This window comes from Gymnoscopelus microlampas (assembly GCF_963454915.1).
Source record: "Gymnoscopelus microlampas genome assembly, chromosome: 6".
NCBI lineage: Eukaryota > Metazoa > Chordata > Actinopteri > Myctophiformes > Myctophidae > Gymnoscopelus > Gymnoscopelus microlampas.
The window spans coordinates 48,557,422-48,584,916 of NC_139943.1; the positions used below are offsets into that span (position 1 = coordinate 48,557,422).

The 27,495-nt window shown below is 41.9% G+C and overlaps 3 protein-coding genes across 12 annotated transcripts in view; 2 read left to right on the forward strand and 1 right to left on the reverse strand.

Annotated features, from left to right (window-relative positions):
- The window catches only part of plekha7a (pleckstrin homology domain containing, family A member 7a), a 189,053-nt gene that overhangs the window by 104,054 nt on the left and 57,504 nt on the right, over positions 1 to 27,495 (reverse strand). The gene's annotated exons all lie outside the window — the stretch shown is intronic.
- Positions 18,470 to 21,524, forward strand: LOC311047884 (uncharacterized protein; the record flags this gene model as incomplete). Its single annotated transcript, XM_084060833.1, has 5 exons — positions 18,470 to 18,790; positions 19,439 to 19,498; positions 20,283 to 20,384; positions 20,650 to 20,715; positions 20,811 to 21,524. Exons 1-5 carry the CDS (start codon positions 18,599 to 18,601, stop codon positions 21,522 to 21,524), a joined length of 1,134 nt encoding a protein of 377 aa, XP_083916959.1. The 5' UTR covers positions 18,470 to 18,598.
- On the forward strand, positions 21,649 to 25,391 carry LOC311046587 (uncharacterized protein). Its single transcript, XM_084058994.1, has 6 exons — positions 21,649 to 21,813; positions 22,598 to 22,784; positions 23,192 to 23,313; positions 23,682 to 23,910; positions 24,750 to 24,896; positions 25,104 to 25,391. The coding sequence occupies exons 1-6, from the start codon at positions 21,664 to 21,666 to the stop codon at positions 25,352 to 25,354; spliced, it is 1,086 nt and encodes a 361-aa protein (XP_083915120.1). The 5' UTR covers positions 21,649 to 21,663; the 3' UTR covers positions 25,355 to 25,391.

Below are 27,495 nucleotides of genomic sequence, written 5' to 3' on the forward strand. Positions count from 1 at the left end.
AGGACTCCCAAGGGGTCCCGGACCCCCTGTTGAAGACCCTGCTATAGGGTGATTTACAAATTGCACGTAGTACTTGACAATTCAAGCAAATGTGAATATGCCTAGGGTTAGTTTAGACAAGAACTGTGTCGAGTCGACATGGTCCACATCTAGAAATGTTGATATGACACATTGAAACATCGAAACATAAAATGCCCAAAACATTTTTCTCTGGCGATTGGTTTGCCATTACACTGAAATGAGAGTTGGAACAAAAATCCCTTATTTGGGGAACAATCAGACTTACTTGGTGTATTCACCATACCCACTGTGGATTTGTCTTTTGGTAGAAAAGCGGGGTTAATATCACTGTGGTACCTCTCACGCAGTGTACACTATGAAATGCATTAGGGAACATTTCCCTTGCAGCACAGCAGGGCTTTTTTTGTTGCCATTACCAGCAGTCTCTCACCCACCCCTCAGTTCTCTCATTTCATCCAGTCCCTGGACTATGAAAGGGCTACAGTAGCACTTTGTTCAACAACACATGGCATTATTCCAACGTAATAGCCTGTGTGTTAACCTATGGAAAGCACAAGGCCAGCTCAGTGGCCTTAGGTTAGAGGTTAGAGTGTCTGCCCCGAGACTGGGGAGGTTGGGATTCGATCCCCAGCCGGGTCATACCAAAGCCTCCCTGCTAAGTCCCTGAGACATACTAACGTCATGTCCATGTGCTTGTACATCAAGCTGCCTCACACTACAGAAACAGCCTCATGGCCAATAGGTTAAGTAAGCAAGGCTTACTTAACCTATGGAAAAGTACTGTAACCTCCATACGAATATGAAACAATGTTGTTTTGGTCAGTTAAAACCTGACTAAACCAGAATTCATATTTACATAAAATAATAGATATGTCAATTCAGTGAAATCAGGTTAATTAAAGGTGCGGTAAGTGATTTTTGTTATAGAGTGTTTGTTCAGTAACAGGAGTCTCCCCGTCTTTCCAGCTCTTTAATAAACATAAAATATATTTTCAGGTCGGAATATCAGAGAGAACTCATACAGGATAAAGAAGTGAAATTGTAATTGGCCACCCACCTGAAAACGTATTTTATGTTTATTAAAGAGCTGGAAAGATGGGGAGACCCCTGTACCTGAACAAACACATGGCAATGATTACTATCAGAATATAGAGCTTTAACCTTTTAACTAAAACACTTTTTGTGTTAACCAAAAAATATCACTTACACTACCTTACACTCACACTACAAAAGGTATCTGCAACGTGAGAGGGGATCAGAGCAACATTGGCGGGTATTTAGCAGACTGGCATACAGTATGCTGTAATAGACACTGCCAGGGATATCTGGACTCGCCGTACGTATCATCAGCATCATGGGTATGGTGACCAAGCTGCCAATGCCCTGACAGAAAGAGACTGACAGACAGGCAAACAGGACAGACATACACAGGCAGACAGACCGACCAACCAACAGATAGACATGCTGACAGGTAGACAAACACAACAGACAGATAGGCAGGCAAACAGGCAGACAGTCTGGCAGACAACAAGCACAACAAACTCATGGACGCTAAACAATATAGACAGACAGACAGACCAATGATGACGGTTGGGTTACAGAGCTTAGCACATGGTGCTATAATCTACTGTGTGAAGCTGTTGACCAAAAGCTATGGTTGAGATGGAAGCGGCACAATTTATGTTTGTTAAGTTATGTTGGTTCCAACACCTGCGGGCATGAAGGTAATGGACTGTGCATGTGTTTGGCAGACAAGCAACACAAGAGAAGACAGACCGCTGAATCCAGGTGTTTCACTCACAAAACGGAGTTGAGGAGAATAAGAATTGCAAACAATGGGACACACATCTTTTGAAAATCCAGATAAGCCTGAATGCACAACTTCTGCCAACATTTTGAACAGACGCAAACTTGGAAAACTTCAAAAAGCCTTTTTTGAAGTTACCTTTATATAGTGTATTACTTGGAAGTGCGTCCAAGGACTCACCAGTGAACTTCCTTTGCAATTATCATCAAATACAGCAAAGAGGAGTGATCACTATTTATGGCTTCCTGGAATTATACAAGACAGACTAAACGGAACCAGCTGTGTGCTCAATCCGTTCCTTTATGACCTCTACAGAGACCAAACATCAGAGTCCATCCTCTGTCACTACAAACTACACATACTAGATGATCAGATGATCCTTTTATCACTTCTCAAAGACAATAGCCTAAAGTAACTCCAACAGTCCATATCTCAGTTCATCACATGCTGTAGCAATAACTTCCTCCACCTCAATGTCTCCGGAGCCAAAGCACTGCTCATTAATTCCCCCATAATACCTGCTCACCCCTCTAGTCCAACCATGGAGGGAAATTAGAGATGGCTGAGGGTTATCTTGGCATAGCGCTGGACAATAACCTCAGCTTCAGCCAATACCCCATGGATAATCTCTGTGCACTGGGACTCACAGTCATCCGAACATTTAAAATACACCAGTGTCAAATCCTACCTCCTTCTGTGCCATATTCTCAGTGAGCCCGTTTTTTTCACCCAACGTGCTTACCGTCAACAATAGAAATACATTGTTAAAGATCACGCATACACACAAACACACACACACACACAGAGCTGCCAAAAGCATTGATTTTCCCTCACACAACCTGTACAAACTCATCTCCACAGACACAGTATATGTACGGTAAACAAGCACGGTAAAGCAATAATCATGCGTTTATTGTGCCAGTTTAAATACCAACATTACAACAACAACACAAAATGCAGTAAAGCAAACATCATTGCACTTGACATAGAACACCCCCCTCTACTGTCAATGGTTCCCTCCCTCTCTATCCGTGGATACACACCATCCTAGTGCAGGGGGGGGGGGGGGGTGCCCGCCTCTGCAAAAGCTTTGCACTCAACAACACTCCCCACCCTTGTGACCCCTATTATGTTTGTGTTGCAGCTTCACGTTCTCTGTGATGTCACTGTGTTTGTGCTACATGGTGTGTGTGATACATCCCATCGTGTCTTTGTTTCTGTTCCGAGCGTGGATAATAATTTCCTCTCCGAGGACAATAAACCATATATCTAGGCTAACTATTGTCTTCAAGTGAACAGAGCAAAGTCTGTAACACCTACTAAAACTCTGGTTCATAAAAAGAATTCCAAAACACAGTGCATGAAGTTCATCATTCAATATTTCTAAATAAATAGGGGACTTAGGCCACTAAAAGTATTATCTTTTGGTCAGCCAAAGACTTCAGACACGCCTTCTTCTAGTATTGATTTTCATCTTGTGCTGTCAGTGATAAAAGGAAGCAAAGGAGTCATTTTGGCTATCTTATTTTGTTAGCACACTATAACAAGAATCATAATAATTTAATACTGCCACATTTCAAGGCAGATGACCCTCTGACCTACGTTATCTACAGACTTGACGACCACCTGGCCAAAATAGCAAAAGCTCAAGGCAGCATGCAGGATGACACCTGCCTCTTTGTTGGACTTTGAAGCCCTTGTACCAGAACACATGCACATGTCCGTACATCAATCAGTCTGTCGACACCCGACATAGGCCACAGGATTCACAGTGAAATAAAACCACTGCCAAGATGTCCGACATACCCCTTCTGCAACACGCTGCTTAGTGATGAAATAAAGGACCGGTGCTGTTGTACGAAGGGAGGCAGGTGTTTTTTAATGGCATCCTGGGCTAACATTGTGTGGTGAGAGTATTATACTGTCGTTTGTGAGAATGATTTACTGAGAGGCTTGACCATCTGGTAAACCCTTTGAAGTCAGTGCCTTTAAACCAGAAAGAATGACACCATCAAATTATTCATGGGTACATTTACAAGCGCTAAAAGAGGGGAAGATAACTTGGCAAACCATTGGCAGGTGTCAGTGAGCAGCTTTTCAGGTTCGAGTGACACCACGGGACACCTTTCCCCACAATGCAGTCGGTGACAGTCACACATGCTACCAACACGCACTACTGACCCACCCTGATAATCAAACTCTGTGTTCAGGACAAGGAACCTGTTTTACACTTCATTATAAGTAATGATAACATTCTAAATCATTTGGACTACTCCGTAATACAAACTGAATTTGGGTTTCAAAACATTCTGTTTTCATGTGCTGTATCATTTTGTTACACTGCATATTGTATTTACAACTGAGATACAACTGAACTACAGTTTGAATTTATTAACATCACACTGAGAGGAAAATAGAACACACAGTATTATTCAAACATTAACACACACACACACACACGCGCGCGCGCCCACGCGCACGTTATGTATTTGCCTCTATGCATGCGGCTGAAAAACGGATCCAGAATCTTTCAGGCGAGAAAGATGTAATTTGCCTTTCATTGGAGACAGGTGTATTTTGTTTATTCTATTTCCCTATCATGCTCAGCTCTTATCCACGTAACCAATCAGTGTAGTTTTTAGGCACCTGCCTTAGCGCCTGGCACAATGTGATTATACCCACACTACGCACCAGGCATCGAGAACAGATTGCCTATTAAATGCATCATTGTGAGATATAATGAAAATATTTTTGCATTAGCATAAACAGGGTGGGGGAGAAATAGCGATGATTGGAGAAAGCAGAGAAGTGGCTGGCAGGCTCATAAAAATGCAAGTGCCGGCTGCACTAGGCCTACGATATCGTGTTTGAGGCTTCACGGTAAATAAGCCTCCATCTCTGCCGGTCATCAGGAAAAGGCACTTGAGACAGGAAGGATTTGTATCATGCATTACAAAGTCAAGGAGGGGAATATGCAAAACAGGGACAGAGATTTTCATGGTTTCATGTGACGGTGGAACAATAATTGAATGATAATGAAACATCACAATATGAGCAAATTCAGATTTACAGAGAAAAGGTGCTTTATAAATAAAGTTCACTTTCAAGTTTACATTGATGGCCAATTGAAGGCAGATGCTCCAACCCAACACTACACAGGCCGAGGTCACTATTTAGCACGTCTTCAACTGGAGAGTTGGGGAGGGGTGTGAGCTTGTAGATCAGCGGTTTTCTGTTTTCGCCGTGCCTAACTTTGTGTCTGCCTATGTGGCCATCTTTTTGCAATGGTTTTCAATGGGAACGGGAGCAATGGCATTGCACAGCTTTCCACGTGTTGCGCACACCGCAGCATTTAGAAAGTGTTCTATGTGCCGGGGTGCCTCGATTAGAGAAAAGGTATTTTTGAAGCAGATAAATGGCCGAGACCGTTGCTGCTTTTTTCCCCTCTGTCCATTCGGATGAGTCGAAGCGAACCGGCCTATAGACTGTAAAGGTTGGTATTCATGTGTGTAGATAAATATATAAATATGAATTATTACACATGAGGATGAAGCAGCATGCCAAATGGCCGGAGATGCCCTATTGACTGTCTCAGAAAAAATGCAGAGGCTCTCCAGATGCATGTTGTTTACTTATAAGCAGATGCTACAGTAAGTATGTTATTTGGATGGATGCCAAGTTTGTTGTCAACCACATTGCAGCACATACGTGTTAGTTTAGCACTCTAAAGTCTCAGTTATACTTAGTTGGTGTATCTTATGAGGTGTAGTATGAGGTGTAACTCAGAATGTGTCACGCTGCGACGCACTCTGAGCTTGTAGATCGGCTATTTTCTGTGCACGACACCGACGCACAACTAAGTATAAATCAGCCTTAATTTTAAATCAACCACTTCGCACTTACACTACTCTACTGTTGGTTTAACAAGGTTCATGGCATTTACTCTGACCTTGCAATTTGTCTGCTAAATGCCTAAATTCTAAATTGTTGTTAAATAAAATAAATTGATGAATAGATTAGCATTGTGGAAGTTTCCTTGACAAATGATGGAAATGTGTGTACCTCCAGACAGTCCAAAATGTGCATAGAAGACAAAAACAATCCATAAAAGCGCCTTCATCACTTGGCCTCTGTGGGTAATTGTTTTTTGTCTTTTCATCTGACACAATCAAATTTCTATTGATTTACAAATGAATCAGTATTTCTCCATTTAAAACTATACGGTAACATTGTAATGGCATCAAATGGGATAGCAAGCCAATATGTGCCGATGCACAACATTATACATTTGGGTACAGCGGACAGCCTTTCACCATTTCTTTTCCATCTCTCTCATTCCCCCTTTCTCCCATCCGTATAAATTGATTGATTGAATACTTTATAAGTCAGAATTGTAAACAGCACAATGTACAGTCAGACATTAAGGCTAAAAAGTATAACAAAAAAAAGTTTATGTACTAGTTTATAATGCTGAAAAGCGACCAGAGTGTTAAGATTTTTGACTTATTTATGATTTTTTAAATCCTTTTCCTTCCTTCCTTTCTTCCACCCTTCTGGCATCCTACCATCGAGATGTGATATTTTCCCTGCAGTTTGTTGGACTATTCTTTCTACTGTGACTGTCTTTCTGTCCCCCTTCTTCTCTCAATTTATAAAGCCTTTCCACACACACACACACGCACACGCACGCACACGCACACACACACAGGACAGCTCTCGTTGGTAATTGCAGCTCCATCAAGGAGCAAGACTGGGGGGATTCTTCAGTGGTGAAGATGAGATGCTCCAACTTAATTGAGGCTTTATTTTGGGTGGAGTGAAAAGCCACTCACACAGGCAGACATGTGTCCAATCAACAGAGCGGCAGACAGACGTTTCAATCTCTACCAATCAGAGACGGCAGATGGTATACCGTCCAGCCACCTCCAAAACGAGGGATTCTGGATCCAAACCCAATACAGCCCAATGACTAGGGCTGTGAAAAGATTGCCGTTCATGTGAAAGTTGAAAATAAGTACATTTGCATTAATTAGCTTTAAAATGTAGGCAATTAGTGTAGCAGACACTCTTATACACAGTGACTTACAAAGCGCAAGATTGGAGTAAGTGTTATGAACCATAGTCAAAAAACGACAGGGCAAATGGTCAAGTATAATAGGCTCTATTCACAGCAGCCATATTATGAAGACATGCACAGCTGTTACCAATGATACTAATGAAGGCTCTGTTCCATTCTGGTCAAACAGAGTCAGGGTGCTGATATTGTGCATGTTGGCTGACTGGAAACACTCCCAAATGGCCCTTTACGGGTGTGTAACGGGTCCATTTGGTTCCATTTGTACACTCTCAGAGTTATGGGGGTCGTGGAAACCACTGTGCTACACTAAATGGAACAGAGCCTTCATTAGTATCATTGGTAACACCTGTGAATGTCTTCATAATATGGCTGCTGTGAATAGAGCCTATTTGTTGAGGAACATTTTGAGGAACATGCTAAATCTAGTTAAGCGGAAATGGGTGTGGCCATTTGATTGTACAACCTACGGTTCAAGAGTTAAAAGTCCAAGCTTTAAAATGGTTTGGTACAGCGCCACCATATGGCCGATTAAAACAAATTTGGCTAACTGGAATGCCGATTGGTCAGGAGCCCCTGAACTGACTACAGAGGTCCATCTCCGCAAAACCGCAAGGCATAGGAGTCTTCCTCAGCTGAATGAATGAATAGCTATATTTCGAACATGTTAAGGTTAAACAATAAACAACAAAACTAAAAACAAAATCAACAAAACAATGATAATAGCAATACATATACAGAAGCCCCAAAAGCAACATTAAACAATGAACAATACATGTCCGAGGCCATGTCTGACCTCAGGGACTGGGTCTGGGGATGGTTTGTCGCCATGGCTGCGACATTGAGCTTGTCTGATGCCATCCTACTATAATCCTACTATAATTCTAGTAACCTGACGGTGGGTGGATGGGGTCCTGGGTCTCCGATCAAACTGCGCATGCGTCGTTGTGTGCCAGGTTTCGTGAGAGAAACAAGCAGCGAGGTCTATGAAAACGAGGCCAAACCAAACGAACCCTATAACACCAACATTGGCCCTAAAGCGCTTACAATCGGCGGACATGGCAACACCGACTCTACACCATAGACCCCGCCCACTCTCTGCTGTGGAAAGTAAACACTCCAGATTTGTTTCCCCACACACGATGCACATTAGCTCCATAAAGAACGGTTCTATGTCGTTCTCTTCCAGGATCGGGCGAACGTCCGCCAAGGCTCCGCTGTTTACCCTTTTGTATACATCGTATCCCAAAACTAATGGTAGATTCTAAACCACACGGATGTTTAAGGTTTGGTCGGCTGCATAATATTTTAGGTCGCCAGCGAAACTACCCGTTTAAATCGCTTATTTAGTCAGCCTGTGGCCATGTTTCCCATTGTAGCCAAACCGGGAGCAGTAGTGGCAGCGGACGTAGGGTTTTTTCCCGGGTTCAATGGGAAACATGGCCACAGGTTTCGCGAGAGAAACAAGCAACGAGGTCTATGAAAACGAGGCCAAACCAAACGAACCCCATACCACCAACATGCAACCTGATAATAATGTCCAAAGCATGTCTGTGTATGTTTACATCCATTACTGTGTTGGCGTTAGTTGGGATTAATGTTTATTAGCCAAACCAAGTTACTATGAGCCGTTAGCGTGATGCTAAGCTAACGGACGTTTGGCGCTAGCATGCGGCTAACGCTAATGCTAACGTCGTCATCGTGACTTAATCAACAATGTAAACGTTTCATCAACACACTTTATGAACCTTACTGTGGTTAATATTATCAGTGCTACCCAAGTAGTCAATTGAAAAGTATTATTTTGGTGTATTTTGTGTATTGTAACTTGGACACTGTAACTTAATGGTAGCTGGGGCGACGCGTTGTTGGCTCATGGTTCAGAATGCCTCATGGGTATTGTAGTCATTTTCTGCTATTTCGGTTCTACTGTGATAGACTGTGCTACATTACCTGCTGTTTAATTGTGAATCATATATGCTATGAATATATGGTAATACAATGTTTATTTTCCTGTATTTCCAGGTTTATGACCTGAGTCATCTATGACCTGTGTGTCATCTGTGTGTCCAGTACTTTGTACTGTGTTGGTTAAAAAAGACAAAACACGAGTTGTGACAAAGACGTGTGATTCTCTGATTAATGTTGTTAGTGGTGTAAAATGCCATCAAAAATATACTCAAGCCTGCTGCAGGGCAACAGAAAATAGCAAGCCTATTTTGCTCTTTTATATAGCAAATTTTTAGCGGCGCTAGCCGCTCTATACCTTTAGGTATAGAGCGGATATTAGCCCTCTATACCTGGCTTTTGCGTCAACGCTCTGATTGGTCAGGCTCGCCAAGGTTCTGATTGGTCAGGCTCGCCAAGGTTCTGATTGGTCAGGTCCGTCAACGTTCTGATTGGTCAGGCTCGCCAAGGTTCTGATTGGTCAGGTCCGTCAACGTTCTGATTGGTCAGGTTCGCCAAGGTTCTGATTGGTCAGGTCCGTCAACGTTCTGATTGGTCAGGTCCGTCAAGGTTCTGATTGGTCACTATTCATGACATCACTATGTTACTATTCATCCTTTGTGGATGTCATTTCTACAAACCTTGACGCTCAAGATTGGTGCTCGAGTGATGTTGATTCACAATCTGGATACTCTTGATGGTTTGACCAATGGCTCAAGAGGAACCCTTGCCGAGGTGATCAAAGACCAACATGAAAAGGTCATCAAACTGATGGTTAGATTTGATGAAGAATATCAAGGGGAAAACAAACGTAAAACACAACCTGCACTCCAATTCAAGTACTCTGGTTGTACACCAGTGGAACGAGTTCAATTCACATACAGCCTGTCAAAGAAGCAAACCCATGCGTCGAGCTCTGCAACAGTCTATCAATTCCCACTAGTACTTTGCTATGCGGCAACATGCCACAAGTTCCAAGGACAAGAAATTTCCAAACCCCAAACAGCAGCTATGGACTTAACAACAATATTCCAGCCAGCCATGGGATATGTCATGCTGAGCAGAGTCCCTTCCTTAGAACAACTCTACATCATCAACCATCTACCAAAAGAAAAGCTCCGTGCAGATAAAAATGCCATGCAGGAACTGAAGAGGATGGAGAGTGTGTCCATTAACATCAACCCTACAGAATGGGAAAAGACACATGAGTGGGCTGTGAAGGTGGCAGCTCTCAACTGCCATTCCCTAGTACCAAAATTGGAAGAAATTAAAGCAGACCCTGTTCTGGCTTATGCTGACATTATATGCCTCAGTGAAACATGGCTCACACACAACAACTATGTCCCATCTCTGCAGATTGATGGGTTTTCACTCCATCTAAACAGTATTGGACATGGCAAGGGATTAGCCACTTACTACAGAACAGCAACACTAAAACATCACACAGATTTCACGAGTGACACGATGCAAATCACCATGATGGTCTCAACAGACATAGACATAATCAGTGTCTACAAAAGCAAAGGACATACATCCTCGATCCAGAATTTGACACGGTTAATCGACCCAATCAAAACAACTCTGATATGCGGTGATCTCAACATATGCCTTGGTGAAAACCCCAACAACCACGTATCAGAATCTCTTCAGAAACTAGGCTTCACTCAACTCATACAAGAAGCAACCCACTTTGAGGGAGGACACATAGACCACGCGTACTTCCGAAACAACGGACAAGTCACTGCACATCCATCTCTGTACAGTTCATACTACAACGCAAAAGACCACGATGCTTTGCTAATAACACTAAGGTCAATATAAAGACTCTGGGTACGGCTTATAAATTGTATACATTATTTCATAAAACATAAATATCTTTCTGGTACCACATGTATACACAAGGTTTATTTTTTATTTCCTCATGTTTTTTTTGTATATATTTTTATTTTCTCATGCTTTTCCCCCTTCTTTTTTTGTATGTATTTTTAACGGCGATGGTCCTGCTCTATACCTGGCTTTTCCGTCAACGTTCTGATTGGTCAGGCCCGTCAAGGTTCTGATTAATCAGGCCCGTCAAGGTTCTGATTGGTCAGGCCCGTCAAGGTTCTGATTGGTCAGGCCCGTCAAGGTTCTGATTTGTCAGGCAAGGGGACTATTCATGACATCACTATGATGTCAAGGTTTATTTTTTATTTCCTCATGTTTTGTTTGTATATATTTTTATTTTCTCATGTTTTTTTTGGAATATATTTTTATTTTCTCATGCTTTTCCCCCTTCTTTTTTTGTATGTATTTTTAACGGCGATGGTCCTGCTCTATACCTGGCTTTTCCGTCAACGTTCTGATTGGTCAGGCCCGTCAACGTTCTGATTGGTCAGGCAAGGGAACTATTCATGACATCAATATTATATCATGAATGCAAAATTAGATGGTTTATATAAACTGTAAAAGTCCGGAACATAAACACTCTGGGTACGGCTTATAAATTGTATAGATTATTTCATAACACATACATATCTTTCTGGTACCCCATTTATACACACGCACACACAAAGTTTATTTTTTAGGTACCCACTCTATCAGCTATGACAGATCAGTTTTTGCCACTTACCTTGGAATGCATTTGGTGATTCGCTTCCAATGGCACTATTTAGTGCCACCGGAAGCCTTGAAATAAATTTACAGAGATTTAATATTGTTTCTCTAGTAGAAACACATATCTATGACAAAATATATCAAAGGCGCCGCTACCTTCACACAGGTGTGATTTTTATACGAGGGGACGCGCGCCCCTCACCGGGTATGGTGAAGGGCGCCCTTCACCGGGTATGGTCTAGTAAATATAACTGAAAGAGCTTGTAGTACGTCTATATTGGCCATTTTTGCTGTGAAGGAGAGGGTAAACTGTGTACTGCGCTTACTGTATCTTGTGTGTGACAATACTAGGTGTGTGTGTGTGTGTGTGTGTGTGTGTGTGTGTGTGTGTGTGTGTGTGTGTGTGTGTGTGTGTGTGTGTGTGTGTGTGTGTGTGTGATTTAGGACAGCCTGTAAAGTAGAGAGCAAGGCATTCAAAGGGGATACATGCGGCCAGGCATGCTAATGGCTGAGCCATTACCATTCATAACACTACCCAACGCCAAGACTCACACAGACAGGCAAAGAAAGGTGGTAGGCGGGGGGCAATGTGTGTCTATATTTGTAACCACCATGTCACCATGACCAAGAAAGAAAGAATGAAACATAAGAAGAAAGAAAGACAGGGCAGAGGGAATGACATTTAATGAAAGAAATAATGGGAGAAAAGTGGAAAAAGTATGAATTGAGACATGGAAACAGAAAAAGAGAGAGAAATGGAGGCAGAGGAGGCTGCCTTTGCTCCGTGTTGTAGCCGCTGGGTCCTGTATGTCTGTCATCTCCTGCTATATTCCCACCTGACACTGTATGAGTCACACTGTAACACACACACACACACACACACACACACACACACACACACACACACACACACACACACACACACACACACACACACACACACACACACACACACACACACACACACACACACACACACACACACACACACACACACACACACACACACACACAGATCGGCAGTGGAAAGGGAGGAAAAAGAAAAAAGGAGAGATATGGAGATGAGATGGCTGAAATAGAAATGAGGAGTAAAGAGAGAGAAATAGAGAGTGGGAAGGAGCAGGGACAAGGTCATGCAACCCAAGGCTCTGAGGGGGCACAGTTCGAGTGCGGTGGGGGGATCGTTGAGGGTGTAATGATGCAATTTTCGGTTGACATATGCCGACAACTGCATGACGCAAATTCAAGACATTGGAGGGATTATTTTTCTCTAGAAAACTTCACTAAATCACGTTTGTGTAACCTAGTGATCTTCCACTTTGCCTTAGAGCAAATACTGTATGTTTATATTGATAATTTCATGCCAATTATTTCTGCTGTTATTTGAAAATGTATTCACTAGCTTCTGCTGCCAATTATCTCAAAACATAGCTCAATCCTGCCTGGTTCACCCAAAAAGGGGTATAAATTCAATAAAATATCACAAATCAACTTAAATTAACTGTTTTGTTAGCAATAACCTTTGATCGTGGACATCTCTCTTTTACCAATAATAAATGGGATGATAGGCTGTCTAGCTAGCCAGCAACCCAGAATATAATAGTAGCATACTGTAAAAAATAATAAAAAGATTGCACCCCACTCTGAGGGGGCACATACCCCCCCTGTTTCTATGGGCATGACACCACTGGGAAGGAGGGAAACTGGAGAGAGAGAAAAGGAGAGTGGCAGAGATAGACACACACTTGTGGCTTCACTGATCGGCGTCTCAATATTGATTCCAAAGAGAAGAGCCAGAAGCCATGTAAATGTCAGACAACATTAACAAATTGTACCTTGATTGGACACACTATGCCCCCCGCCCCCTCCCGACATGATTCAAATCGAACCACTGGTGCCCAGCTTTTAATTGAACCCACATTAGCTGCTAATCTATGACTGTTGGCACAGACCGACCCTGTTCTGTTATGATTAAATAGAGGCATTGCCACATTTGAGACCAAGAAAATCAAATTCGCACAGTCGTGGAGCCTTGCCTCTGTCCCTGGTGTAACAGAAGCTCATTTCTCTTCATAAAACACCAGCAGTGATTAATGTTTCTGCTGCCAGTTGGGCAGCAATAAACAGCAGTTTAGTTTAATTTTGTTTAGCTATTTAGTCATTTGCGAGAGGCAGTGATGGCAGCAAACACATCTAGGGTGAAAATAGAGAGCTGAAAATGTGTGTTGCCATACCGGTATATTAGTTGCAGCAAAACATAATTTAAAATGAAAAGATAATATATCGGCATTAGAAGATAACTAGTCCATACCGGGGGACTTTGTGCACTCAAAGTCTTTGCAGACTTTGGGTTATGCACTGTTTACACAGTATATGCTTAGTTTAACTTTAAACTAAGTGTAAAGTTTAAAGTTTAACTTTAAACTGAGCAACTTTAAACTTTTAACTTTAACTGGAGAGGAAACTGCTCATTTGATCATGACTGTGTGTAACAAGCAACCTGGTCATTTACCTGACGTTGAGTCGTACGTCGTTACCACAACCATGAGAAGTCCATGCTTACATTGTTCCAGCTAAGCTATTTGTGCAAATAACATGACATGACGTTCGTTTATAACTGTAATGCTCGCTGTCTGTGTACTGCAGCCCCGAAGCCAAGTCCACCCACCGACTGGGACCGTAACCGTGACAACAGAGCAGATCCCATAGCCTGCGGGGACCGTAACCGTGACATTCAAAGTCTGTGGCCGCACATACGCAGTAACTACCAAACTCACAAAAATGCTAATAAAGAGCTTAAAAGGCGTTCGTCACTGTCTTCGCATGCTAATGGTCACACACACACACACACACACACACACACACACACACACACACACACACACACACACACACACACACACACACACACACACACACACACACACACACACACACACACACACACACACACACACACAGTGCTTCTCGATTCAATTAACCAGCAAACTAAAATGAACCCTTAGATGGTGGTTCAATCATCTAATATTTTAATAAAAACAGTATTGAGTCCACAAGTAACTTTTGTAAACAAATGATGTAAATACTGATTACATTATTTTATTTACCATCTGTATGTTTACATTTCTGTGGTTTCTTCATTAGTTCACTTCAACATTGCTAAAATCTCCCATTGCATTTGTGCATTTTGTTGACCCCATTCTGCGCATAAGAACGAATGCAGACCCATGAATCATTGTTGAACTATTATTCTGTGGGAAGTTGTAGAATTCATACATGCACCCACCGATCAAACTGACACATCCTGTTAGCTATCATGGTCCAATAGTCGAACATTTATTCTTAGGCTAGTAAAATATAACAAATAAACAAACAAACACATGCTAGTCAATTCCAGCGCTCTAGAACACAGACTGCAGGTAAACAGTGGCGCTTTGAGCCTGCCAAGTAATGTAAGCATGGGCTTGATTCTTCCCACTGAGCCCAGAAGGATCATGGGACTGGTTCTTCCTACGCTCTGTCCCCTAGGACCGTGTAAACTGGACAGACACAGAGGGCTTCCTTCTTGTTTGCTGCTGCCAGCGTAGGCAGAAGACACGCGGTGGAAATGTGTTTGGGCTGCCCCATTTGTCCTACTTATCTAGGCTCCAGCAACAACAGCCTCCACAGAACATTGTTTCCGCACTTTGAAACAAAGCCACGTCGTATTGTCAAGCACACGCAAAGTTCACTGTCACAAAAATGTCAGCGTGAGTGATGGATTTGCGGGTTGTTTGCATGCAATGAGGTTCTGCTCTGCTTTGCTAAGTTTACTGTACATAAGAGCACAGCTACACGTGTGTATAATACTATAATTAATATGTTTCTTAAATCTTAAACACATAAAAGGTTTTGTACTGGTACTTAAAAAACTAAAATCCCCTCTCGTCCTCTTAGGTCTAATAAAACCAAGTATTTTAGTCTCCCTTCCGGGCACTTCTGCCTTAAATATTAATGCAAGATCAACGGGATAGTGATTCTGATGCCGATATCTCCCTTTACACCCTGTCACTGTCAGCATTAAAATGTTACTGTATTAATTAATTTAGTTCCTTAGATACAAACTGCAACAGAACCACTTAAGACCGCTGATTCACCAACAATCTGCAAACACATAACTTGGATGGGAATCTAGTGGGACGAGAGCATGCGTAGCCTTTTCTAGCATGCCTTTTCCCCCCGTCGCTAACCCCATACTCTCCGTGCGTAAACAGTGCATTCATTGATTGTACACAAAGCTGTCTCAGATTAGACAGGGATTAGCCCGCCGTGCCCACACAGTCCTGCCCCGGCCCTGGAGTAACGTGAGATCCTGGCCGGGCTGAAAGGACTCCAGTGATAAACAGATGGAGAATAGGGGGAGAGAGAGAGAGAGAGACACAATATGATACCCACACAGCCTGGTCGTCCTCTTTCGGACAAAGATGGGGACAACAAAGCGACAGAGTCTGAGTCACTACTAGACAGGGACCCAAAAAAAAACTGTTTTAAAAGCAAGCAAGGACATTTGCCAAGACGCACGGTGTTTACCAATCGGTTTATTTAGATGTATTGGTGGTCTGGTGGTGGTCTGTCATCACAAGAATTTTCACATTAAAATGTTAATGGAATGGACTACAGGACTACAAAACGTCCAGGAAATTCTGTTTATACTCCCTTTTAATGCAGAAATCTTGATTAAAATGTAAGTGGAAAACAGAACGGTAAAAGCAGCCTGTGTAATGCGAGGTAAACCAGGTTAATTCAGGTCACCCTTCACTTTCATTGACATTGAACTTTCCCTGCTTTTCTGAGAGCTAATGTAGCTCTTTCTTATTTACATTTGTATTGGTTAGTTTCTATATCTCCCCCCGTCTCCCTCCATTATTTCCCATTAACGGCTGGTGTTACTTCGCTGTACACAATACCCTGTTTTAAATGCAGCGAGGCAGCTGTCCTCTGACTAGTAATCAAGCTTTCATTTGGATTTATCCAGCATCAGCATTGGCTGTGGGCCATTGCAGCCAATCAGCCACCACTGCAAGATAATAATTGGAATATGATGAAGCGCCACAGCTTAGGTGAAAGAAGGCCATCGTCATGCAAAGATCTATGCTTTGATAGTGTCTACAAAACTGTTTCAGTGTAACAGCATGCACTAGAGTCAAAACTAACAATACAAATTCCACACAGCCACTTCTGTGTGTCATGTCATGTTAGGTAAATACATCTCTACACTAAACAAACTGCACATGTACAGTAGCCTGGTAAACCCCTCCCTCCGGATATCTCATTTGCATTTGATATCAGGAAGGAGTCTGGCCTGCAGACCTGTATGGGCAATTTGGCTGTGGGCTGGAGCTAGGCGGGAGTAATACCGTTGACTGACAACCCCTTCAGCCAATCAGCAGTTTGTTCCCCTTCAGCCAATCAGCAGTTTGTTTCCCCGACCACCAGACAACATGACGCAGGGGGACCAAAAACAGCGGACAGAATTTCAATGGAGGCCGTTCCATTTTTGTCGGCTGCACTCGGCTCCATTCGGGTTCACTTGGGTTCCACCTGATTGGCCTACCTCCGCTGTGAGCGAGGACGCTGATAGTCGAGTCCATTTGGTGGACGAGCAAGAAACGCCCAGATAAGCCTGCAGGCCAGACTCACTCCTGATATCAAATGGAAATGAGATATCCGGAGGGAGGGGTTCACCAGGCTACATGTACAGTGGATCACACCATTATCTTATCCAGCCATGAGCAACAGGTCAGAACTTTAGTACTCAAAACAATACTGAACGTTGTTGTTGTTGTTGGTTATCGTCTTTCCCTTTTAACCTAAGTTGTCTAACTGAGAACTTTTTCTTTGGAACACATCTAAAGTAACTGACCTTGCTGACTCTCTGTAGTCACAGCCAACAATAAATACCTGGCCATGATGACACACTCTCCTTTCTCCTCTAGGCCAGGTTTATAGGTGAGTGCGAGGAGGAGATTCATCACTCGCTGGACATTGCTAAATGTGGCCCAGTGCTCGGTCCAATTGATCTAACATCCAGGTTTCCACATTAATAGCCAAATAGTTTATATCTCTACCCCTGGGGCCACATTCACCTTTGGCTCCTATAGACTCTCCACTTTTACCATTTTCCTTTCAGCTTTTTTTTTTTACTACATTTATAAAAAAAACTAAACAAAGCAAGGAATACAAGATCAAACATCAGATACAGTGAAGGCTATGTGATAAAAAAAAAGTTCCTACCTTCTGTTCCAGAAGGCTTACAGTATGCGCAAGCCCACACTTCCCCAACACGTGGGCAACATCTCTGCTCCCAACGCATTAAACCTGACCGAATGATATTATTCAAAGTCACCAGCTGCTAAACCACCGTATTCGCTTTTCTTTTTTGGATGGCGTGGAGAATGGTTAAAGGGGAAGACCTCCCATTTTCAACAGTGAACGATGTCATGTATATATGTTAATGCTGGTGAGTGGAAATGTGCGCAAGTGCTCCACCCTCTGTTGAGCCGAGAACAGCAGTATTGATTATTTGGGCAGTGACGTCGGCTCGTTGGAGAATGTGGCTCCGCCCCCTAGGCAGCCTGCAGTCTACAATGGGACTTTTCTCCCTCAGCAGAAACAGCGCACTTTCAATTGAAATAAAAAACTTTTTAGAGCATTTTCAGCCAATTCAGCTGGATTATGTACAAGTGCTATGTCTTGTGAGCCAGAATATATACCTATAGGCCATTAAAAACGTCCAGGATCTACTCCTACCGCTATTATTCATCTCTTTACGCGGAGCTACAGGAGGCGGAAATCATTTGCCCATATTTGGGTGAACGTGATGACGTTGCTCAACGAACGGCGCCAGCGTGCTCAGAAAGGGGGAAATCAAATCACAACAAACACTAGTATCAACGAGACGGACAGACAAGTGAGTGAGAAACGTAACGATTTCCAATATGTCTAATAAAAAACAAGGAACAAGAAGTTGGTGTTCTGTCCCTGGATGTTGTGAAAAAGTCAAGCTTGAAGGCACCATATTCCATTCCTTTCCAACAACAGATGTTACCAGATGTCGCAAGTGGCTTGTTGCGATTAGAAATGTGAATTATGATGTTAAAACATCGGCAGCCAAGATGAAATCACTACGTGTGTGCTGCAAACACTTTACTGAGCAGGATTATGAAAGGGACCTCATGGCGTCTCTCATGGGGACTACACCAAGGAGAAGGCTCACCAGAACGGCCATTCCCTCTGTCTTTCCATGGAGTGGAACGGGTGCTGTCCCAATATACAGAGGTGCCTTGGAGAAACGTAGGCACGCTGAGGTAAATAGGCCTACAGTCTATTACATTGTATTTTCGTATTGCATTTTCGTTGCTTATATTGCATATGCATGCCTACTTTAAATATTGTGGTTGTTGCATTATTGTACCTTGCCATCTTTATATTTTGAGTCAATAATTGTTGAGATGTTACTATAGCCTATATTGATGCATATCAATGCACCAACTGCACTGAAACTAATGTGCAAACATGCCAGGCAATACAAATGACTTATTATTATTGTGTGTGTGTGTGTGTGTGTATGTGTATATATGTGTATATATATATATGTGTGTGTGTGTGTATGTATATATATATATATATATATATATATATATATATATATATATATATATATACACACACACACACACACACACACACACACACACACACACACACACACACACACACACACACACACACACACACACACATATATATATATATATATATATATATATATATATATATATATATATATATATATATATATATATATATATATGTGTGTGTATGTGTGTATATATATATATATATATATATATATATATATATATATATATATATATATATATATATATATATATATATATATATATATCGTTTTTTTTCTCTTTGACATTAAATGTTATTGTTTTTATTTCCAGGTTATGTCCACTATAGATTTGACTTTGAATGCCATACCTACAGTGACCCTTGCTAAAAATGTAAGTGCTTGTCCTCCTCCTTAAATAATAAATAATAAGAGGGTATTTTTAAAGGCTACATGTAGGAGCCAAATGAAGGATTGTATTTGTATTTGTGCACTGGGGTGGGGTTATTGGTATGAGATTGCTGGAGGCACCTCATTGGCACCTTGTTGGTGGGTGTGCCTTTGTGGGTGGCCTCCGGTGACTATAAATGTGGCTCTCACCTGCTCACCTTTATTGGTTGGTTTGACCATGGAGGTAGGGTGAGCTGTATTTTTGTTGACCGCATTTTGTATTGTTAATTGCTCACTGTTTAACTTATCTTGTGCACAGATTTATTACAGATTTATGTATTGGAAATTCTAATAATTGGTGACAATGCACAGTAAACATTTTAAACTTGAGCATTTGTTTGGAACTGAGTATTTAATGCGCGTCATACAGTTTTTAAATCTCCCAGGCCAATTACTGATCAGCCGCAATACTACATGTTAATGTAGACAGACACATGAATTATAGGAAGGGACTGGATGGATTGTCTGTGGCGGATAAGTGTATCACTCACACACATTTAATCATGTATTTATGTCCACATACAATACAGGATACAATACAAGGACACAAATATTACAAGGTGCTGTAATAAAGTACAGTCAGCAAATCATGGACAACACACACACACACGTAACCGTTCTTGCCATGTTTTACATGCTGTGCAATTTATCAATCTCCCTATCCATGTTATGATTTTAATGCATATGTGTGGATTAAAGAACAATTCTTATTTTGAATGGCTTTATAGAAAGATGAAACATTTGGACTGTCTGCTGCTATGCCCGTGCACCCCGCCACCACCTGTCGTCACCCATTGCAGCCATCTCCAATGTCTAAGAAAAGACACAAGGTAATTTATTTTAAGCTTGTATTACATACTGAAGGGGCTGATTTATCCTGTGTGCAACAGGTGTGTAATCACACCCACCCACCCAGTCTAGTTTGTTTGACTTAGGCCTGGTGTGACTGCTTTCATCACTCATTCCCCAACTTATAGAATATATGTACACCATTACTATTGTGTATGTACACCATTACCACATTTAATTGTTTGAATATTAATAGCGTTGATGTGCTCATTTACTTTGGAGACAAACAGTTGTTTCTTTTTCCAGCAACTTGAAGCCATGGGTCTAGCGACCGTCTCAAGACCTCCATGTTCACCAGAGAGATTGTCTTTGGTAGGTTTTTTATATATGAATGAATGAATGAATGAATGAAGATTGATGAGCAAAACAATGGCAATGTTTTATATGTATATATTTTCTGTTATTAGGAAGGCACCGATGACATACCTCTTGAGCAGCAAATCACAGATGAAGATGAACCCACCTCACCACAAATGGACACAAGTTTTTCTAGCTCATTAGGAGCTAGTCAGACAACTTCAGACTATAAACCTCCCACGTCAGCAAGCTCTAGTATAGACTCTGAAGACTCTGAGACATACAGTGATGTTTGGAATCAAAGAAAGTGGATTGTTAACGAATCAAACCTAATGCAACTATTTAAAAGATGTCCAGAGTGTGGGTCTGGAATCACAGATACTTGTACAATTCATAAAGGAAGTCAAATTAAGATTACTTGGGAGTGTGTGAAACGACACACAGGGAGTTGGCAGTCATGTCCGGATGTGAGGCAGATGCCACAGACAAATATTGTGTCAATGGCTTCTGTGCTGTTCACTGGCTCTACCTTTACAGAAATCAAAGACTGGGCAGATCTTTGTAATGTACAGTTGCCAGAAAGTACCACTTTCTATGAATACCAGTCCTCCTACTTCCTGCCCGTCATAAAACAAGAGTACGACCTGCAACACAAGTCAATACTCGCCACCATCATAGAAGATGCAAATGCAGGGAAGCCAGTACACCTTTGTGGGGATGCCAGGCAAGTATACATAATGTACATGGCTATTGATAAAATGTCACTGTCTGTACATATCTGGTATTCATTCGCCCGGAGACCCGGTGCTGATGATATCCAGTGATAATCTAAGCCTCAACTGTCACTCTTACTGTACCTATACCTCTCCTGTTTCATTTTTACTGATGTTAATGCCTGGTATGACACCTGAATTTCCCGCCTGGGGATCAGTAAAGGTTTATCTTTGTTGTCTCTTCTTATAGATGGTAAATGCAGAACTTCTATTCCTGCATAATGAAAACAGTGCTTTGTGCTTCCATAGGTCGGACAGCCCTGGATTTTCAGCCAAATACACAACCTATAGCTTTATGGATGACTGGACCAAGCAGATTATTCAATCTGATGTTATCCAGGTAAATTTAATCACACAAGTGCCTGTTATTGTCTCCGGCAGGCCGAAAGGCATGGCGAGAGAGTATGTTTTGCCCCCTGTCCGTCCGTGTGTGTCATTCTGTCTTGTCTGTGTACAGCTGAGCTAATCTCTGGCACCGTTGGCTTGCTTGCAGCGAAACTGTGCACACACAGTCCCTGGATGCCAGAGCAGAACCTCTGCCCCAAAATGTTCACATGGGCCTTTATAGCGCCACCAGGAGGCTGCTTTTAGCAAAACACATTTTTGGACAGTACTCCTACAGATTTTGGCCAAAAATCCTGCAAATCGGTACACAGTAAGAAACGGGTCTTTCAAATTTTTCATATTCTATCCTGATTGGCAAAAATTGGCTTCCAAATTTTGCAGGAGTAGTCAGTTTCGAACAAAATGCCTCAAATCATGAACACAGCATGCAATTTCCGTGAAATTTTGCACACACATTCCCATTAGGCCGAGGAAGAAATGCCATTTGAAAATGTTCAAATCAGCCTCATGGTGGTGCTATAATTGGCCGATTCCTGTTAACCAGCAGGTCTAATTCAGCAAAACACATTTTTGGAACAACATGCCTCAAATCATGAATACAGTGTCCGATATGCCGTGCAAGGCCTAAGAAGAAATGGCACCCTTTTCACATTGGCCTATTATAGCACCACCAGGAGGCCACAGTAACCTACCTGACCTGGCGGAGACCTGGAGCACTTTTTCCTAGTTGTAATTTGTTTTTTGAAAAGTGTAACGTGTGGTCTTTGTTTACACAACAGGTTACTGAGGCCAAGAGCTCTGTGGCAATGGAGCCTCTGGGGTTAAGGAGAGGTCTAAGCAGCCTTTTGCGCCAGGGCCTTCCTATCTCCATAGTAACAACAGATCGCTCATCTTCCGTCCGGAAGATCATGAAAGAGGAATTTCCAGAAATAAATCATCAGGTGGACCCCTGGCATTGTAGTAAAGGTCAGATTTTTGTATAATAAAACAATGAGCCCCAAGAGGCTGTGTTTTACTTCCTACAACCCCTTTAGGAATAGACTGCATATACCAGTGCATGACTGTCCTGTCTTTCCAGAATGTGGCACACCCATTTCATGTTCTCGGATGTGTTTATGGTTCAAATCTGCTGAGCCAATCAAAAATTAAGCTATAGAAAATGTACCCGAAACGGGAAACGGGTTTGCCATCTTCTAGAAAAGACAAGGACTATTTATGCATAGAGAGCTTACTCATACAGTTGTTGTTTTATGGGGTATTTTACAATGAGGCTTAATTAATCCGAATCAAGCACTGGAACTATGTTTTATAATTTATACTAAAGTGTCCAGTATGTCCTGTATGCAGCTAACACAAACATTTTCCCTGAAAAGGTCTTAAAAAAAAACTACAAGCTTTGTCTAAAAAGAAGGCATATGAAGACCTCCTGCCTTGGGTGAAGAGCGTAGGAAACCACCTCTGGTATTCATGTGCAAACTGTGGGGGTAGTGTTGTGGTATGTATGAAATTACCAACATATAGTATATGACCATTTTACACTGATTTACGTGGGAACACAATAGATCTTTTAAAATGCTATCTACCTTCAGGATGAACTTTTCATCTTTGTAACTGTAAATTAACTGTTCAACTATACCATATGCAGTTGAATCATGCAACATGTTGTCGCATGATCACAATGGAAACAAGTCCCCAAGACTTTTTTTTGTGTTATCCTTGTAGCCTAAATGTCTGTACCTGCTTATGTATTTGTAGTAAAGTATTCTATCAATCATGCAATCAATTAGACACAACTATAGTTGACTAAACACAGACAGTATTGAATGTAATCAGTGATGTATCCGTTAATTGTGCTTTTTACAGGAACTGAAACGGATATGGCTCTCCATTCTCTACCATATCTGTGGTGTACACAGCTGGACAGAAAATGGGGTACAGTACACCTGTGGCCATGCTGACCTGTCCGAGGAAGAACAGAGCCGCAAGAAATGGCTCTCTAAAACCACAGAGGTGTACAAAGTGTTCTCTAAAGTTGCACTGGACAAATACCTGATGAAAGATTTGGATCAAATGGCTGATTTCAAGCACACAGGTAAACTCAGATAAAGTGAAGTTGTATTGACAGTAAAACAAGAAGCGGTCTAATAACGGCCTGGCTTCCCTGTGCAATCTTTAGCAATGGATAGCAAGTTGTCATCACTGTTGTTTAAATATGTAGTTGGAGCATACATACGGGCAAAAAGACAAATCTTATATGCTACATTTAACTACCTCTCCTATGAAAATGTTAATGCCCAATTCCATATTGGTGGAATTCTGAATACTAACCCATTTTAGATTTCTTTGGGCTATTCAAAAAAAGCATAGATATACAAGCTCATAGCGCGGCACTGAATGAGCTTGTAGATCTGCTATTTTTTTTAAATGTGTGCAAATCTTTGAATACATACTGTAAATACTTTTAAAGTGAACTTTTTTAACCCAAATCTTTGCTTCTGGGGATTCTACAAACGTCTTCTTAATCCTAACCGTTTTTTAAAGACCATTGTTGCTATAATCAGTTGTTCTCAAACCTTTTCATGTCAAGGACCCCCAAAATGACTTTCTGGCCGCAGGCCCCCATCTCAAAGTATGTTGTTCCAGGGACCCCCCAGAAGCAGATTTGAGTTAAAAAATGTTCGCTTTAAAAATATATATTCAAAGATTTGCACACGTTTTCAAAAATGGCAATCTACAAGCTCATAGCGAGGCACTCTGTGCCACACTATGAGCTTGCAGATCTGCTATTTTTGATTAGCCAAAGCATAAAATAATGGTTACACAGATGCGTTCCCGGTTTTAATGGGTTAATAATCTGTTAGATATTTCATGTCACGTAATTCTTAATGACACAATGGCACGTTAATAAACTCTCTTTAATATTTTTTGCAGGAGTGCTTGAATCATACCACAGTACCTTACTGAAGTACATGCCCAAGAGGCTTCATTTCAGTTACCAGTCCATGGTGGGACGTACTCAACTGTCTGTGCTCGACCACAACTTCAATGTCCTAAGAGAACAGGCTACAACAGCCACAGGTATATAGTGTAGAATTCAGTTTTGATATCATTCTTGTAAAAGTGTTATAAGATTATCACTGTAATAACTGCAATACGTTAGAATGTAATTCTTATATTAATGCATTATCTGTAACTCACAACATGCAGATTGAGTTAGTGGAATGTTGTCTGATAACTATTGCAGTTACATGTATACATTTTTTTTTTTATGTTCTGCTTTGATAGGTGAAGATGTCTACAAATATGTCTTCCCAAAGCAGTCCGATGAGTGGGTGCAAAAGAACACGTACGAGCCGAAACGCTACACATTCAGGGAGAGACTGGTTGAGAAGGTACTGGAGCGACGAATGGATGAAGATGTGGCATACAAAGACCCATCTTCACACCTACCCAGACCTGAGTTTCCAAAGAACATAGCTAGAAAGCCAAGACCATCCACACAGGAGTTGTCAGAAAGACACAGGACAAGAATGTGACTGCCTATTTCTAAGGCAAGTGTTTGTAGGTATTGTAGCAACGCTATAAAAAACATAAACTGTGGGGGGGGGGGACACAACAGCAGGAGAAAGTACATTTGTAAGAGTCTCAAAATAAAATGCTGATAAATCACAATCTGTGTGAAACTTTTATTTTCTCCAATGGTCAATCAAGAGAATTGATGTGCATGTCATTACATCAGGGGTCTTCAACAGGGGGTCCAAGTTACTACAGGGGTCTGCCAACTTTTTGTGTGATGACTTATTTTTTACCGTAACCACTTGAACACTATAGCATCCCTTTTCTGAGGAGAACTTTAGCCAAAAATAGCCGATCTACAAGCTCACAATGCCTCGCGCTGCATTGTGAGCTTGTAGATCGGCTATTTTTGGCAAAGAGCTATCGGTGTAGGGGGAAAGGGCACACCACGCAAACAAAAGGTTGCATCTGAAACACATTTTTATACAACATAGGGGGGGTCCCTGCTTCATCTCTCTCTCAGCTAGGGGGTCCTTGGGCTGAAAACGTTCCCTGCATTACACCATCATTAACCATTTTACAGGTCCTGGGCATCGAGTATTTCTCTGAAACCTGTGTAAAGCCCAGTCAATGACGGATATTTTGATCTAATGGCATTAATCACACACGATGGAAGGGGAATCCTGTTGCCTGGGCCCAGTTTTACGCCTCTGAGGATCCACTCCAGAATGATTCTGTAGGACACCAATCTGTTCTGCCTGTGAAAACATTGTATGAAGAATATGACATTAGCAGTGTGGGTTAAACTTCTTGGCAATAACTGCAAAGCACGCAAGATTATAAAAATGTGTTCATGTAGTAATCATATATTTATACGGCACATTGGTTCTCAATGTTGGGCTACGGGTCCAAATGGACCCTTTGAGTCTGTTAGTCTGAGACAGGGAGTGTACAAATGGACCTTTGTAGACTCAGAGTTAAATTGACAGGAATTTACTGTGTAGATTGGGGTCCCAGAGATTTTAAATGTTTTTAAAAGGGCACCTGTGGCATAACGAATAACAATTTGGGGGTACAAATTGGGGGTACTTGAAATACTTTTTTGAGAACCACTGCTGTAGCATGTAGTATACTGTATAAACATACATACTACCAAACTTTCATGTCAAGGACCCCCAAATTGACACTTAGCTTGCGGACCCCCATTTGAAAAGATATGCCAGGGAGATTGTTTTTCCGGCTCTAGCAGTGATTCTCAAACATTTTAATTTCAAGGACCCCCAGTTTGACATGCATTCCCATGTAATGGCATTTCTACTTCTTGGACCCTAATTTATATTGTACAATCAATGTTAATTTTACTCAGAGTGTACACATGGAACCAAATGGACCCATTAGGGTCCATTTTGTACACTCAGAGCTACAGACCCATAAGGGTCCATTTGGTTCCTAACTATCCATCATTTAGCTGGGGACCCCCTGGAACTCCCTCAAAGGACCCCTGGGGGTCCCCGGACCCCACTTTGAGAACCAATGGTTTATAGGGCTGAGCTATGTTGTTTTTTCCACTCTAAACAATTTATTGTATTTACATGGGTTGAACTGGAACGTTAAACATTTTGGCCTACTGACTGATAGAGGGGGGTTTACACTAGATTTGAGCTATTATAGTTTACTCACGTGCGAGACAGGCTGCCATTGGGTCCAGTTGGTTTGTTGCTTTTCCAGTTCACTTTGGGCACACGAAAAAAAGTTTCCAGCACGCCAGGATTTAGGTGAGCTTCAAAGTGTTCGTGATCCCGAAAACAAACGTTGCCGTGGTTGTCACCCATTTCCTCCCACTCCATTTCCCTCAGATAGTGGGCCATGTACGGTTCTTCGTTGCAGCACCGGGACTCCTCTTCAGTGTCCATGACTGTGCAGTTGCCACAAGTGCACCAGTCCACTACCCCTTGCCTTGGGTTAGGCTGTGGTTGAGCCGCTGCGGCTGCTTGGGCTGCTGCAAAAGCTGCACGTTCAGCCTCTCGCTCCCTCATTTCATCATCATTGAACTCCGGTTCGAAAAGATAGCCGTCCACACGCCCCATCCTCGGACCCTCCTCCTCATCCTCCTCATCACTAGACATTTTTCTTTTTTGTTGTTGTTGTTGTTGTTATCTGA